This window comes from Mustelus asterias, chromosome 25 (genome assembly GCF_964213995.1).
Source record: "Mustelus asterias chromosome 25, sMusAst1.hap1.1, whole genome shotgun sequence".
Classification (NCBI taxonomy): domain Eukaryota; kingdom Metazoa; phylum Chordata; class Chondrichthyes; order Carcharhiniformes; family Triakidae; genus Mustelus; species Mustelus asterias.
The window spans coordinates 19,356,488-19,373,771 of record NC_135825.1 but is presented as its reverse complement, the minus strand read 5'-3'; the positions used below and the strand labels follow the sequence as shown (position 1 = coordinate 19,373,771).

The following is a 17,284-nucleotide window of genomic DNA, read 5'->3' as shown; positions in this document are numbered from 1 at the left end:
AATGATGTTGGAGCTTCACTCATCCAGGGAAATGGATATTACAACTTAACATCTCCATATCACTGTATTTAATAATTGCTGCTGTGAAGAGTCTTGGGAAGCTTTGCTGCATTTAAGGCGTTATATAAACCTAAGTTGTTGCTGATCAAGGAGATGAACAGATTTTAAAGAGAATGATGACAGTTCTTATCCTGCTGCATGAGGGCTTCCCTACCCCTCAGCTACAGTCGGGCAACCACAAGCTGAGGGGTGGAAATAAGCTACTAATGGGGGAAAGAAAACAGGAAAAAAAACATTTTTTTTCACTTTTTCTCATGATATAAGGCATTCGAAAGTGTCAGAACTTACCTTTAATGCATCACCTTCATCTCTTTCCATCACCATCAATATGACCGCTGCTGGTATAATGAAACCTTGACAGTAGCAGATTCTCTTATTCCAGCGGGCATATGCCAGTAAGAGTCGTTTTAGTGCAATGTGGAATTGTGCCACATCAGAGCCACCGTAGAAATTTGAGCTGGACTGACGCAGATCCTTAAAACAATAGATTCATGGAAAACAGAATCAGTTTAACAAGCCAACAAATTCATCGCCCATCACACAGCCCGTTTGTGGATTTATTCTCTTGGCTTTAATTTGAACAGTGCAGCGGCTTTTTGTGAATCCAATGTCTGGTTAGATTCTCTTTTCCGACATTTCCAAATGCTGCCCTGCATTCTCTCCAAATGGTTTGAAATTGCCCATGGACCTCAACCTGTACAGACAAAGGTGAACTCTCCACGCCCCAGACTGAGATATTTTTACTAAGCCTCACCTGAAGGATTGGAGTTTAAAGAATCACAGAATGGTGAGTGCACAGGAGGCCACTCAATCTCTCATGTCTGTGCAGGCTCTCTGTGTGGGCAACTCACCTAGTCCCACTCCCCTGACTTTCCCCTTAGCCCTGCAAATAAATATTTTTTCAGATAATTATAGAATCCATAGAATCCCTACAGCGCAGGAGGAGGCCATTTGGCCCATCAAGTCCACAATGACTCTCCGAGAGAACACTTCACCCAGACCCAAACACCCCCCGCCCTATCCCCGTGCATTTACTATAATTAATCCACCTAACCTGCACATCTTGGCAGACTAAGGGGCAATTTAGCATGGCCAATCTGCCTAACCTGCATACCTTTGGACTGTGGGAGGAAACTGGAGCACCTGGAGGAAACCCGCGCAGACACAGGGAGAATGTGCAAACTCCACACAGGCAGTCACCCAAGGCTGGAATTGAACCCGAGTCCCTGGCGCTGTGAAGCAGCAGTGCTAATCATTGCCACCCTCTTGGATCACTGTCTGTGTGGAGTTTGCACATTGTCCCCATGTCTGCGTGGGTGTCCTCCGGGTGCTCCAGTTCCCTCCCACAGTCCAAAGAGGCGTGGGTTAGGTGCATTGGCCATGATAAATTGCCCCTTAGAATCAAGGGGATTAGGAGAGTAAATATGTGGGGTTACGGGGATAGGGCCCGGGTGGGATTGCTGTCAGTGCAGGCTTGATTGGCCAAATGGCCTCCTTCTGCACTGTAGGGATTCTATGACTCTATTATGCTTCATCTAATTTTCTTTTGAAAGCTTCGATTGAATGTGCCTCCACCATATGCCAGATTCTAACCATTTGGTCCGTTAAAGGTTTTATCTCACATTGCCCGTGGTTCTTTTGCCAATAGCCTAATCTCTTGTACCACACAAAGTACAATCTGAAAATAAATGCACTGTACACAATGCCAAGAAAGCCGTGTAACATAAAGAGCAGAAACACACATAGATCTGAAATGTTAATCACGTTTCCTTTACTTTCTGACATTTTATGGGTCTGCGGTGAATTTTGAACACTTCGTCTGCTTTTATTTTGCATTTGCAGCATCTGCACTTTTTCCCACCTGCAGTAAAAATAAGGCTTATGCTTATTAAAGTAAAACTGATCCAGTCCGGTGGGGGAATAATCCCTCCCCAATGGAGGCTTGTGTTTGTGCGGGGAAAAGTATTATGGAGCAGATGAGAATGCTTATTTTAATCCGGGTTGTGTTTATAAAACATGCTCTTTTAATTGAGCCATGATGAGCATCAGAGCCGCTCAGCGTGAAAAGCAGCTTCCCTAGGGCAATGCGGTTGCCATGGCGACCGTGTAGAAACATCTGCCTTTTTATGAATCCGGGCCACAGAGATACAGCAATCTTTTGATGTCCTATTGAGTTATGAGAACCCGCCTCCCCCTCCCCGTCAGTTAACAGAAATGGGAGACTGGTGTTCTTCAATGAATGACAGAGACAGATCGTACATCCCACCATGCCCATACATTGAAAGAACTCTTCAATTTAGTCCCACTCTCAGGATGGGAATGGAGGGATATGGTCCCCGGAAGGGTCAGGAGTTTTAGTTCAGACGGGCAGCATGGTCAGGCAGGCTTGGAGGGTCGAAGGGCCTGTTCCTGTGCTGTGATTTTCTTTGTTCTTTTCCTTTCTCCCCACAACCCTCAAAATTTAAAGGAAACATTGCCCCTCAGTGTCAGGGGGGCTAGCTGGGGTAAACGCGTGGGGTTATGGGATTCTGGTCGGTGCAGACTCGATGGGCCGAATGGCCTCCTTTTGCACTGTCTGATTCTATGATTCCACGATATCATAGAATCACCACATGCGGTTGAAAATCGATAACAATCATCATTAACAAAAGATAGCTACGCCAGAGCGAAGTGAAAGCCTAATATAGTCAAATCCAAATGAAGTAAAATACAATTGTCTCCTGGCTGTCTCCAGGATCCTTAACAGCATGCAATTTATTAAAGGCTGCTTTATTCATCCAAACTCCTGTCACACAATGCTGAGGCCCACTGAGAGAAATAAATGTCCATGTACTGATGCTCCGCAATCCTCTCTTAATGTCATACCTCAGAAATTGCTGACGACAGACATTTTGATGCTAATACTGCGGATGCAGAATCTGAAATGTAAACAGAAAATGCTGGAAACACTCGGCAGCCCGGGCACTGTTGGCACAGGGAGATCGTTTCCCGGGTTGGTGACCTTTTGGTCCTGACATGGGGTCACCAACCTGAGGCATTAAACACTGTTACCCACTCTCCAAGGATGGTGACCTGAGCAGCTGAGTATTTGCAGCATTTTCTGTTTTATATTTTAATGATAAGATTTCTCTGAGGTGGGATCATGCTGCGTCTCCGAGGAGAAGGTCATGTAAGACACAGCCCATTGCCTTCTGATTGAAGCTTCACTTGCTATTGGAAATGTCACCAAGCATCACATCAATTTTAAAGCATAAAACAGGAATAATGGGCCTGGGAGACACAAGTAAAATGTCAGTAATTGCACAGACACCAATCTTTATATTTAGAATTACACAGTTAGTATCAGAAGCTTTAAAATCCAAAATATGATAGACATATTTGTGGCATATAATGGATGTACTTTTCCAACATCCTGCAGTATTTGAGAGTATCAGAGAGATTCACAGGGCCTTCTTTCTCAGAGCATAGAATTCCGACAGTGCAGAAGGAGGCCATTTGGCCCATCGAGCCTGCACCAATAACAATCCCACCCAGGCCTTATCCCTGTAACCCCATGTATTTACCCTGCTAGTCCCCCTGACACTAAGGGGCAATTTATCATGGCCAATCCTACACATCTTTGGAGTGTGGGAGGAAACTGGAACACCTGGAGGAAACCTACGCAGACACGGGGGAGAATGTGCAAACTCTACACAGACAGTGACCCAAGGCTAGAATGGAACCCTGGTCCTGGTGCTGTGAGGAAGAATCTCATGGAGTGGAGCTTTTGGGGCTGAAGTTTACCCCTCCCATCAGCAGCAGGGTTCATGGAGGGCAGGAGCAGAGGATATGGGGAGAGGAAAAAAATCTGCTTCCTGATGGTGAGAAATTCCTGCAGCAACCTGCAGTCCCAATGGTCATGGCGGGATAATATTGGGGTTGCCATTGTCACAGAAGGTCGTCAAAGAGTGGATTGACACATCATTAATGGCATTCATATCAGCATCAGACCGGAATGGCCCCCCTGGCATATCCTGTGGGAATTCACGTCAGTCCGATTCCCAACCCGAAAACATGGCTTTCACATGGCGGGACAGCACTTATTTGAGAAGCCACGGCAGGGATCACACAGGGGGAAAGTGTACGGTGATCGAAGACAAACTGGGGGAGAAACCAGCAAGCCTTGAAGGGGAGTGGATTACTCAGAGGGAGTGGTCTGTGCGATGATGGTACCCTGGGGGGGTGAACCGACCGCACTGTAACTGAGTGGTCAGGGGAATGTGGCATGGTGGGAGGGCGAGGGTCCCTCTGTGGTGGGTGCAGATCTCGTCTGGGTTGTTGGAACGGACAAGTGGGTGGCATGGTGGCACAGTGGTTAGCACTGCTGCCTCACAACGCCAGAGAGGATTCAACTCCTACCTCGGGTCATTGTCTGTGTGAAGTTTGCACATTCTCCCCGTGTCTGCGTGGGTTTCCTCCGGGTGCTCCGGTTTCCACCCACACTCCTAAGATGTACGGGTTAGATTGATTGGCCATGCTAAATTGCCCCTTAGTGTCAGAGGGATTAGCAGAGCAAATAGGTGGGGTGATGGGGCTAGGGCCCAGGTGGGATTGTTGTCGGTCCATGCTTGATGGGCCAAATGGCCACCTTCTGAACTGAAGGGATTTTATGAAGACAGATCTTGGCAGTGGGCAGGCTCAGGGAAGGCATGGGGTCTGTGACAGTAATGGGCTCTAGGGTGTTGTGGGGTGAGTGGGGTCATTGATAATGGAAGGGAGTGGGTTACAGAAGGAAGTAGGTGGTTTTGGAGACAGCTTGGAATGTCGTCCTCAAGCGAAGGTAGATCCAGGTGTCGACACCCTCGATGTCCAACAGAGAAAGGATAGGTGGGGATGAGGGTCATGGGGTGGTGCTTTGCAAATGAAGAATCCCTGTGCTCCAATCCTCAGGAAAACCTTCCAGGGAAGGTCATGCCTCAAATGCTAAACAATAGCTAGGGAAGCTCAAGTTAACTCTATACTCACACAGCTACAAACTCTATCACAGAGAAACTGCTCCTGCTCCGGGGGGGGGGGTCTTTTATCCAGCCCTTGGATGAGGAAATGCAAAATATGTGATGGGTGCCCACCTGTTCTCCCAGTGCAATGAGCTACAAATCGCAGAGGTGTAAAATCACTCTCAATTTGACTTTGTTGCCTTGATTGGCCCTTTAATTGTCGGTGGGTGTGCATCTGATGCACACACACGTCTGTCAACCTCAAACTAGTGCGCATTCGCAACAAGGTCGGGAAATGCACCCCATGTCTTCTTGTGAAATTCTGCGCACTTCCGGCTCAGACATGCACCTGGTCCAGGCACGTAAAATTCTGGTCAAGGTTTTGATGGAATAGACGCTTCTGGGGAAGAGTAAAATTAGACGCCTTCAACATAAGATAATCACCAAAAACAATACAAAATTCAGAAGAAATGTCTTCACCAAGAGAGTGGTGAAAAGGTGGAACCCACTATTAGAGGAATGTTTGATGTGAATTGCTGGTTGAGATGCAATGAAGGGAAGATTAGATAAGCATGAGTGAGAAGAGGATGAAGAGTTATGTCAGTAGAACTAGACATAAGACAGGGAGACGGTGTAGTGGAGCATTAATGCCCAAATGGATCTTTCTGTGCTGTATATTCTATGTAATTCTCTGCATGTTCTCTGGGTTCTTCACTATTATCCAGTCAACTGGACAGATGTTCTGCTCACATACCTTTTTTCCTTAATATTTGTAATCTGTCAGCCAAACCGAGCACTATGAAACTCTGTGGATCATCATAAGTAGCAGAATTCCATACCACATCCTGTCACCTCAAGTCCAGCACAATGTTTGGTCCACCACCTCATTCAAACAAGGAGATCGAATCTGGTTCAAAGGAGTGTGTAGAAACTCCAGACAGAACTTAGAATGAGGCACCAACCTTATTAAGCTATAACGCAAGAGATATCAGTATACCAAAAGGTGAACAATATAAACAGAGCTCAGTGACTGCAAGTTCACTGGATCAGTGCAAATCTCTTTACCAGATCCAGTGGAGAATGGCGGTGGCCAATCAAGCTTCAAATGTGCGGAGGAGGCTCCCTGAATAGTCCATCCCCAATCATGCAAATGTAAAAAGAACAAGGCCACTCTGTTTACAAGTGTCTTCGTCAAAAGTGGAAGTTGACAATCATATTCAGTGACTTTGAGGTCCTACCACAATAGGTACCAAGATCCAAATAATTTGGTTCACATCTCATGATGTCCAGACATGGCCACAACATGGCTGTAGATGACCTGGGCATCAGAGTTTGTTGCTCCCTTAAACATAGAATACCTACAGTGCAGAAAGAGGCCATTCAGCCCATCTGCACTGACTCACCCACCCAGGCCCTCCCCTCTGTCGCATGCATTTACCATGGCTAATCCATCTCACTTATGCATCTTTGGACACTAAGGGGCAATTTAGCATGACCAATCCAGCTAACTTGCACACCTCTGGACTGTGGGAGGAAACCAGAGCACCCGGAGGAAACCCACACAGACACAGGGAGAACTCCACACAGACAGTTACCTGAGGCCAGAATCGAACCTAGGTCCCCGGTGCTGGGAGGCAGCAGTGCTAACCACTGTGCTGTCCAGTTATACTGGAATAAGATGACAACAATGTGGAAGATTGGCCAGGTATGCCCTAACAACAAAAAATAAATAAATCTAATAAAAACAGATAACTGCAACACAGGCAATTGGCAACTGTTCAGGCTCTTGCCAGTCATCAGTCAAGATGATAGAACGAGTCATGAGTCGTTGCATTAAGGAACGCCCATTCACCAATAACTTGCTCATCAATCTCCCTTCAGTCTGTGGCAGAATCACAGGCTCCCAATCTCATCACAACTTTGATCGAGACATGAACCCAAGGAAAGGTCAAGAAAACAAAGTGTCAGAGGAAAGGCAGCATTTGACAGTGTATGTTTTCAAAGAATCTGGGTAAATCTGAGGTCAATAGGGATCAAGAAAACAAAACATCATCAATATGTGGAGTCATCTGAAATGTTGAAAGTTGGTTGCATTACGATTTGTCTGATGTCAAACATTCCAAGCCCAGAACATTTTTATTGCAGACCTGAAGTTTGACTAAGCCAGCTAGATCAACAGCAAGATTATAGGATCACACCATTGCATTGATACTCTATGTGTGACTCACATCAAAATCTGGAATCGTCACTATTATGCTAGATGGGTGCAGTCACAATGAAAACTCAAAAAGTCTGCCATCATCCAAGGCAGAACAATCCACTTCACAGAACCACTGAAACTCACAATATAAAAGAAAACCATTTGACAAGTCATACCTGGGCTGCCTTTTCGAAGGAGCATTCTTGCTGAGAAACTATATCCCTGCTTTTTTGCCCATGGTCCTCAGTTCCTCATCCTCAATTAAGTGTCCAATTCCCTTTTTAAATTATTCATGAAATCAGCTTCCACCACCTTCACAGACTCACTAGACATCGCCGTCAGCTGATGCAACAGCCATTCCCTCCACTAGTTTGTCTGTGGCATGTATTACCCATGCAGCAATTTTCCAGGTTTCCCTCTGTAGCACCTCCTAACCCCTACAGCCTCTTCCATTCAGAGGTCCAAGCACTGCAAAATCATAGAAACATCATTCGGACTTGGACTTATATGATCATTCCTTCATCACTGTTATATATTTCAGTGGTTGTATGATTGCTTTAAGAGCTGATCACATGATTTGATGGTGATAACATTGGGGTGTTTCACAGGCTCTGTTTAGTTTCATTTTCTACTCTGTACAGGCAACATCTCTTTCAATAAATCAGTGTTGTAGTTATTTTGAATCTACGTGTGCAAACCACATCTTTTTATTTTTGTGTAAAACCTACAATCCCGAACAGAGTTCATAGAATCCCTACAGTGCGGAAGGAGGCCATTTGTCCCATTGAGCCTACAACGAAAACAATAGCACCCAGACCCTATCACGTAACCCCATGTATTTGCCCTGGTAATCCCCCTGACACTAAGGGGCAATTTAGCATGGCCAGTGAACCTAACCCACACATCTTTGGAGTGTGGGAGGAAGCCAGAGCACCGGAAGGAAACCCACACAGACACGGGGAGAACATGCAAGCTCCACACATTCAGACAATCACCTGAGGCTGGAAATGAACCCGGGTCCCTGGCTCTGTGAGGCAGCAGTGCTAAACACTGTGCCACCGTGCCATCCATTACAGGTTCATGAAGAAGGCCCACTAACAGGTGACCGGAGAGGGGCAATATATATGTAACCTTGTGAGTATTGCTCACACTTTGAGAACAAGTGGGAAAAGTGTCAAATTCCGAGGTGGTTCAGGTTGCCTGTTGCTTTGATTTTCCTTATATCTGCCAGGGTGGCACAGTAGTTAGCACTGCTGCCTCAGTGCCAGGGACCTGGGTTTGATTCCCGGCTTAGGTCACTGTCTGTGTGGAGTCTGCACGTTCTCCCAGTATCGGTGTGGGTTTCCTCCGGGTGCTCTGGTTTACTCCAACAGTCTGAAAGACATGCTGGTTAAGTGCATTGGTCATGCTAAATTTTCTTTCAGAGTACCCAAACAGGCGCTGGAGTGTGGCAATTAGGGGATTTTCACAGTGACTTCATTGCAGTGTTAATGTAAGTCTACCTGTGACAATAATAAATAAACTTAAATTTATAACACCTCCCCCACCCATCTGATTTAAAACTCATGGGAGGTGACTTTCACCTTTAATGGGTGAACAGTGGAATGAATAGCCTGGCCATTCCAGAACATGGCTGGAGTTCATTCCCACTGATGTTGATGGAATGAAAATGGAGGCCCAGCACTTTACTAAATGACTTCCTTTAGATGAAGTCAGGAACGTGTATTTGAGTTAAAGCCTTCCTGCGGTGCAGTATAGCAACATATCCAATCAGTTTTATTCTTGTGACAACTTAATATTGCAACAGAGGTTAAACAGGTCCTGCCTTTAATTTCAGATCACATGTTAATTTAAAATCAAGTCCAATTAACTTCACACTTGTGACTAGGGATTAAGGCAAAGTGCAATTACTGATTCCTTACCTTGTCTATCTGGATTCCCAATGCATCCTCATTTAGGTTCCTTTGCTCATTAAGAAAGAAGTGCTTGGTTTTCTCCCAGTCAATGGAGATGCTTTGAAGATAGTGGTCCGCCAATGTTACCCAGACCTACAACAGGGTATGAAATGAACAGGATTTTAAAGAGTTGTTCAGGTCACAGACATTTATTGAGTACTTCAGCTACTTGGTGCTAAACAGAGAGAAAAAAATGCTGAACATTTTGTTTTCAAGCAAACTTAGATTTGACTCAGTGTAAGGCACATCAATCAGATCAAACTCACACGGGAACTGTGCTCGAGGCTGTTAAACTGTACACATGCAGGCAGCATAGGAGTAGAATTGTTAAGTGTTTCAGCTGCACTTTTTCATAGCCCACAGTTGATGGATTTATTTCCTTCATTTGACATCGAGTGGAGAGGCAGGTAACCTGCTCACCTTATTATACCCAGCTGTAAATGGCAACCAAATGCAACATTCTCTAACTGGAGTCCAGGAGAGCAACACAAGGGGCTGAATTTAATGGCCTGTGTACTGGACAGCTGTTGGCCACCCCACCATGGTCATTTCCAGGCGATCCAAGGGATTCAATCTCTATCAGGCAGTTTATTGGCCTGTGGCAAGGCTTCTGGGACTTTCCAAATAAGGATCCAACCTATCAGAGGGCTGGCAGCTCTTCAGTCCCAGTGCCAGGAGAAGTGATTGGAGGTCAGGAGGGGAGATAAGTGGAGCAGGCTTGCCAGAGCCTGAGATTGGCAATGGGGGCAGCATGGATAGTCAGAGAAGAGGGGCAGTAAAAGGGCCCTCACCCGGATGGCCCTAGCTACTGATGGGGCCCTTGATGGACACAGAGTGCCTGATTAGTTGATGAGGCCCTTAATTGGCCATTTAAGGGCCTCAATTGAGCTAAGGAAAGACTGACCTTACCTTCCTTGCTCCACTCAGAGGGTATCAGGAAGGTGACTGGCACTTCACCCTGATTCTTCCCAACTGATTAAATGGCGACCCTCTCGCCTACTCCTCATGGAAAAGAAACAACCCCGAGATGTGGAATTCTACAAGTGACAACCAATGGATTTCCATGCTACATCAAGAAACTTGGTGGAGAGCAAAGAGGGCAGTGACATATTGTGAAACACACTCAACTAAGGCAAATATTACTCAAATGGCAGCTAGCTGTTGGTCTCAACCATTTTACCATCTAGCTTTCAAACATAACACCAGCTCATTCACTACTGAGTGATCAATACATAAAGAACATCAGAAATAGTGGATATAACTATCAAACGATTCGGATAACCTGTGTATCAGATGAACTTTGAGATTGGAAATCACTCCATTGTCTCTGTCACCTCATAGAAAAATAATTCTCAATTCATAAGCTGGTTTTATTCAGTATTTTTAGTTTCTGTGATGTGGGTATTATTGGTAAATAAAAAGCCATCATTTGTTGCCCATCCCCGATTGCCCTCAAACTGACTAGCTTGCTAGGCCATTTAAGAGTCAACCACACGGCTGTGAGTTTGGAGTCACTTTTAGACCAGATCAGGTAAGGACAACTGATTTCCCTCTCCAAAGGGCTGTGAACCAGGTTGGTGATAGTTTCATGGCCATCATTGCTGAGACTAGCTTTCAATTCCAGATTTATTAATCAAATTTAAATTCCACCAGCTACCATTGTGTGATTTGAACCCATGACCCCAGGGAATTAGTCTGGGCCTCTGGACTACTTGTCCATTATCAGCTACAGTCTTGTATGTACTGTTGGGCTGTTTGTGGCTTCTACTGCGGAAACCAACACTTCATAGAATGCCTACAGTGCAGAAGGAGGCCATTCGGCCCACCAAGCCTGCATTGGCAACCATTCCACCCCCCCCCCCCCCCAAGGTCCAAACCCCTGTAACCCCATATATTTACCCTGCTAATCCCCTTGGCACTAAGGGTCAATTTAGTATCAACCTAACCCACACATCTTTGGAGTTGGCATACTCCATCTGATGGGTGAAGATGCTAGCACTACAGCAGTATGACTGATACACTTAACATTACTCTCAAGGCACAGTTTGTACTGATTATTGCAAAATTCTGTGGGAGCACATTTTAATGAACGATTGTATATCTTTCCCACTGCTTTGATCTGGTCGGTGTAAAAGCTCAACCAGGAAACAGATCCATGTTTAAATATACAATGTTTCTTGGTCCTGGTTAATAACATGTAAATTAAATTCATTGCATACACAAATACATCACAAGAATATGTGGTATTACAATTCCAGAAGAAATCCCCTTTCGCTGCAATTATTAATACAGGATTTCTAAGCTAATCTATCTCAATGTTAATATGCTGCTAGATTGCAGTCCCTGGGGCAACTGAACTGTCTAGTCATTTCCAGTAATATTCATCTTCATCAGTTTGTTCAGGATTAGATTTCATGCCTTCGTTTATAAAACAGAATAACCATCTTATTCATAAATAATCATAGACTATCTTTTAATTCATCTACCTTTAACCCATTCAGGTAATTGGTGATCTTTCTGTATCACTGATGCCCAGATGTATCGGCTTATCAAAGGAGACAAGTATGTCGCTTTCAAACTATCTGTTTAACAGTCTGTGCATGTTTAAATAGACAAATCAGTGCTGCATAAGTGATAGAACATTTTTTAACATCTTTAAGGAGCATGAAGGGAATCGATAAGATAGAAGCAGGGAGGTTGTTTCCACAGGCGGGTGAAACTAGAACTAGGGGGCATGGCCTCAAAATAAGGGGCAGCGGATTTAGGACTGAGTTGAGGAGGAACTTCTTCAACCAATGGGTTGTGAATCTGTGGAATTCCCTGCCCAATAAAGCAGTTGAGGCTACCTTATTGAATGTTTTTAAGGCAAGGGTAGATACATTTTTGAACAGTAAAGGAATTAAGGTTATGGTGAGTGGGGCGGGGTGGGGGGTAAATGGAGCTGAGTCCACGAAAAGATCAGCCATGTTCTTATTGAATGGGGGAGCAAGCTCGAGGGGCCAGATGGCCTACTCCTGCTCCTAGTTCTTATGTTCTTAACAGTAAGAACGAGCCACATTTAAGAATGAGATCTGATATCCATATGGGTGTAGCACCCACCAGCTAACGATAAAGGTGTGACAAATGCGACATGTCTGTAGGTTGACATTCCGATCTGCCTGACCAAAAGAAAATATTAAACTCCTACTGGAACCTAAAGGACAGCTCACACTGAAGCCTATTGTATGGGGCATCACCTAGTTGAAAATAGAAGTGAGATAAATGATTAAGTATTGTGAAGCTTTGGGTTTAAAGTCCAATAGATTGCAAAAGGAGGCGTCTTGAAAGAGAGAAAGAGATACTGTTTTCTCCTATGAGAAAGAGTGAAATGGAGTATGAGATTAATCTTGATTTCAATAGAGTGAGAATGCAGGGGGGAGGATGACAAGGGAAGTCCAAATTTGAATTGAGGAAGAACATGGCAGAGAGGTACAGGGAGATACTGACCAGAATACTACTGCATTATTATAAATTAATTACAGGTCAGAAACAGGCCATTCAGCCCATGTTCCACACAAACTGCCTCCCACCCCGCTTCATCCAATCCCAAAAACACATCCCGAGGCCACATTTGGATTATTGCGTGCAGTTCTGGTCACCACACTACCAGAAGGACGTGGATGCTTTGGAGAGGGTGCAAAGAAGGTTAACCAGGATGCTGCCTGGTCTGGAGGGTTTTAAGTATGAGGACAGATCGGATAAACTCGGAATGTTTTCACTGGAAAGACGGAAGCTGATAGATGTCTACAAAATTATGAGAGGCAGAGACAGGGTGGATAGAGGCTTTTTCCCAGGGTGGAAAAGTCAACTACAGGAGGGCATAGGTTCAAGGTGAGAGGGAGTAAGTCTAGGGTAGACGTGTGGGGAAAGTTTTTCACAGAGGGTGGTGGGTCCCTGGAATGCATTGCCAGTGGAAGTGGTAGAAGCAGGCACGTTAGTAACGTTCAAGGCATATCTTGATAGACACATGAATGGGAGGTGAACAGGGGGATTGAAACCACGTATGGACAATAAGTAGTGGGTCTAAATAAGGATGGGGAATCGGCACAGGCTTGGTGGGCCGAAGAGCCTATTCCTGTAGCTGTATTGTTTTTTGTTCTTTATCTTTCTCTCTTAGGGACTTATCTAGCTTACCTTTGAAAGTATCAATGCTATTCCCCTCACCCACTTCCTCTGGTAACAAACAATAGTCTTGATACAACACAGAGGGACAAAGCAGGTTGTGATGAAAAGAGAAAAAAGTAGCAAGACTTCGAGGTGAAAGTTAATTTATTCATGTCACATGTATCATAGAATCATAGAATTACCGCATGGTAGGTTGTTGCATAAAGTTAAATCTCACGGAATCCAGGGTGAGGTATCTAAATGGATACAAAATTGGCTTCTTGACAGAAACCAGAGGGTGGTCGTAGAGAGTTGTTTTTCAAACTGGAGGCCTGTGACCAGCGGTGTGCCTCAGTGATCAGTGCTGGGCCCACTGTTATTTGTCATTTATATTAATGATTTGGATGACAATATAGGGGGCATGGTTAGTAAGTTTGCAGATGACAGCAAGATTGGTGGCATGGTGGACAGTGAGGAAGGTTATCTCCAATTGTAACGGGATCTTGATCAATTGGGCCAGTGGGCTGACGAATGGCAGATGGAGTTTAATTTAGACAAATGAGAGGTAATGCATTTTGGTAGATTGAACCAGGGCAGGACTTACTCAGTTAATGGTAGGGCATTGGGGAGAGTTACAGAACAAAGAGATCTAGGGGTACATGTTCATAGCTCCTTGAAAGTGGAGTCACAGGTGGACAGAGTGGTGAAGAAGGCATTCGGCATGCTTGGTTTCATCGGTCAGAACATTGAATACAGGAGTTGGGACGTCTTGTTGAAGTTGTACAAGACATTAGTAAGGCCAGTTCTGGTCACCCTATTATAGAAAGGATATTATTAAACTAGAAAGAGTGCAGAAAAGATTTACTAAGATGCTACCAGGACTTGATGGATTGAGTTATATGGAGAGGCTGAATAGACTGGGACTTTTTTCCCTGGAGCGTAGGAGGGGTGACCTTATAGAAGTCTATAAAATAATGAGGGGTATAGACAAGGTAGATAGTCAATATCTTTTCCCAAAGGTAGGGGAGTCTAAAACTAGAGGGCATAGGTTTAAGGTGAGAGGGGAGAGATACAAAAGTGTCCAGAGGGGCAATTTTTTCACACAGAGGGTGGTGAGTGTCTGGAACAAGCTGCCAGAGGTGGTAGTAGTAGAGGCGGGTACAATTTTATCTTTTAAAAAGCATTTAGATAGTTACATGGGTACGATGGGTATAGAGGGATATGGGCCAAATGCAGGCAATTGGGATTAGCTTAGGGGTTTAAAAAAAAAATAAGGGCGGCATGGACAAGTTGGGCCGAAGGGCCTGTTTCCATGCTGTAAACCTCTATGACTCTAATTACAGTGCAGAAGGAGGCCATTTGGCCATCAAGTCTGCACCGACAATAATCCCACAGGTTCCATCCCCGCAATCCCACATATTTACCCTTCTAATCCCCCTGACACTAAGGGGCAATTTATCATGGCCAATCAACTTAACCCACACATCTTTGGACTGTGGGAGGAAAGTGGAGCACCCGGAGGAAACCCACACAGACACAGGGAGAATGTGCAAACTCCACACAGTCACCCAAGGCTGGAATTGAACCTGGGGTCCCTAAAAAAGCACTGTGAGGCAGCAGTGCTAACCACTGTGCCACCATGCTCCAAAAGTAGGCTTACACTAACACTGCAATGAAGTTAATGTGAAAAATCCCCTAGTTGCCGCACTCCAGCACCTGTTCAGGTACACTGAGGGGGAATTTAGCGTTAGCATGGTGAGAATGACACTAGTAGAAATACTCTGTAGCAAGTTAATGTTCCAATCATTGAATTTTATATATTTCCAAGACCGCTAACCATTTCCAGCTGTTGAAACAATAATCTTAAACATTGACGATAATACAAGAATTTTTATTTTTAAGTTCCTAATTGCATTTCTCAAATGCCAACAGAATAACTTGTAATGTGATAAAATATCCCAAAGCACTTTGCTGGAATATTGTCAAACAAAACAACATCAGGACAGGTCCGAGCAAAAGCTTGGTCAAGGAGATAGGCATTAAGGAGCTTCTTAAAAGGAGAGGGCTAGGGTGGAAATTCCAGTGATTAGGATCTGAAGGCGTAGCCACCACTAGTGGTGCAATGGAAGTCATGGAGTGGAGATGCCGGCGTTGGATTGGGGTAAACACCAGGTTAAAGTCCGACGAAGGACCTGACCTTACCTGACGAAGGAGCAGCGAGCGCTCCGAAAGCTAGTGGCTTTTGCTACCAAATAAACCTGCTGGACTTTAACCTGGTGTTGTGAGACTTCTTACAGTGCAATAGAAATCAGGAATGCGCAAGGAGCCATGATTAGAGGAGCATTGAGATCCTGCACTCATTCTGCTGCAGAATATACATACACGCAGAAGAAAACAGCATTTCAATTCTTTTACTTGTAACCAACATGCTGATTTTTCTGTGAAGTAAATTAGTATTTAACGGGTTAAGTACCAATTTTCCAGATACAACCTAAACTTCCTTTCTACTTTTAGTGCCTCTCACAGATATAATGCTACAATTTGGGATAATCCCTGCTTGGTTATTCAAGACAAGCCTCGAGTGTTGGAGGTGGTGATTTTTAAATTAGTTTCAAATCCATCGACATAATTTGCTTAATCCATTGCTCTTCATTGCTGAAGCAGAAACGAATCCCTGTTTGATTTTGACAGGAAATAATTCTATTCAGATATTTTCACTTACAGCTTAATTTCTTTGTCAGTCAGATGTTATTGTGAGAGAGCGAGAGCACTCAGCGAGGCATGGCGGCTCAGGTTGACTTTGCATGAATTTTAAATCTGCTGTTTTATAATTTTGCAAAAATAAATCTCTCTAACCCCCATCAGTGGGGCATGAGCCTTCTCTAAGAGTTGAAATGTTTTTTGATTACAAAGCAAAATGAGAGACAGTCCAGTAAATAACCACTGCCTTCAGCACTGAAACTCCAAATTCAACTTGGGATTTGCACTGTCAGATAAAATGGCAGTGTATCGTGCCACCTCTGAACAAATATGGGCTCTGGGGAAAAATTACGGGGGGGGGGGGGGGGGGGTGCTGATTGGGTAGTGTAATAACTCCACGGAGGGGGGGGGGTGCTGATTGGGTAGTGTAATAACTCCACGGAGGCGAAAGTCCCGTCACCAAGTTACTTTATTTACACCATACATCTGTACACAGCCAGCTCTCCAGTTGCTCCCTGCTGAATGCAGGCTGGGAGTCTGACACACCTGCTTTAAATAGGGAGCATGAGATCCCTGATTTAACCATCAATTAGGACTCATCAGATATCTCTTTTGTATACCAAACAAATAAACTAACTCAAATCAACTTAGGGAGGACTCATCAGGTATTTCTTTCGATACCAATCAAGTAAACAAACTCAAATTAACTTAGGGACAAAGTAAAAGGGGCAGCTCCCCAAAAGGAAGGCGGGAACAGCCCGAACCAAAATCAAAGTCGAAAGGAAACTTAAAACGTCAAACCAAAAGGTGATTATCGGGGTCGATAATGCACCCCAGCCCCTGCGGTGCCCAACGGGCACGGAAGGAGGACTCATCAGGTACTTCTTTTCTGATACCAACTTAATAAACGAACTTAAATTAACTTGGGGACAAATTAAAAGGGCCAGCTCCCCAAAAGGAGGGAGAACAGCCCGAACAAAAAACAAAGTACAAAGGAAACTTAAAACATCAAATCATAATGTGATTTTCGGGATTTATAATATACCACAGCCCCTGCGGTGCCCAACGGGCGCAGAAGGAGGACTCATCAGGTAGTTCATACTCTAGCAAGCCAACCTCATTAGCCTGGCTGAAGTCATCACAGGTAGCTCTTTCAAGGAGCTGGCTCTGACACAACAGGCCGAATGGCCTCCTGCTAATGTAAAATTCTATGCTTATAGTGCAAGGTGAATTTTGGCATCACCACCAGT

At 44.6% G+C, this 17,284-nt stretch overlaps 1 protein-coding gene across 1 annotated transcript in view; it reads right to left on the bottom strand.

The window, feature by feature from the left end:
- LOC144479253 (TBC1 domain family member 30-like) overlaps positions 1-17,284 on the bottom strand; it is a 95,596-nt gene that overhangs the window by 53,465 nt on the left and 24,847 nt on the right. Inside the window, exons 4-5 of the mRNA XM_078197924.1 lie at positions 9,159-9,284; positions 349-534 (exon numbers count right to left, since the gene is read on the bottom strand). Coding sequence (XP_078054050.1) covers positions 349-534; positions 9,159-9,284 — 312 coding nt within the window. The remainder of the gene's footprint in view (positions 1-348; positions 535-9,158; positions 9,285-17,284) is intronic.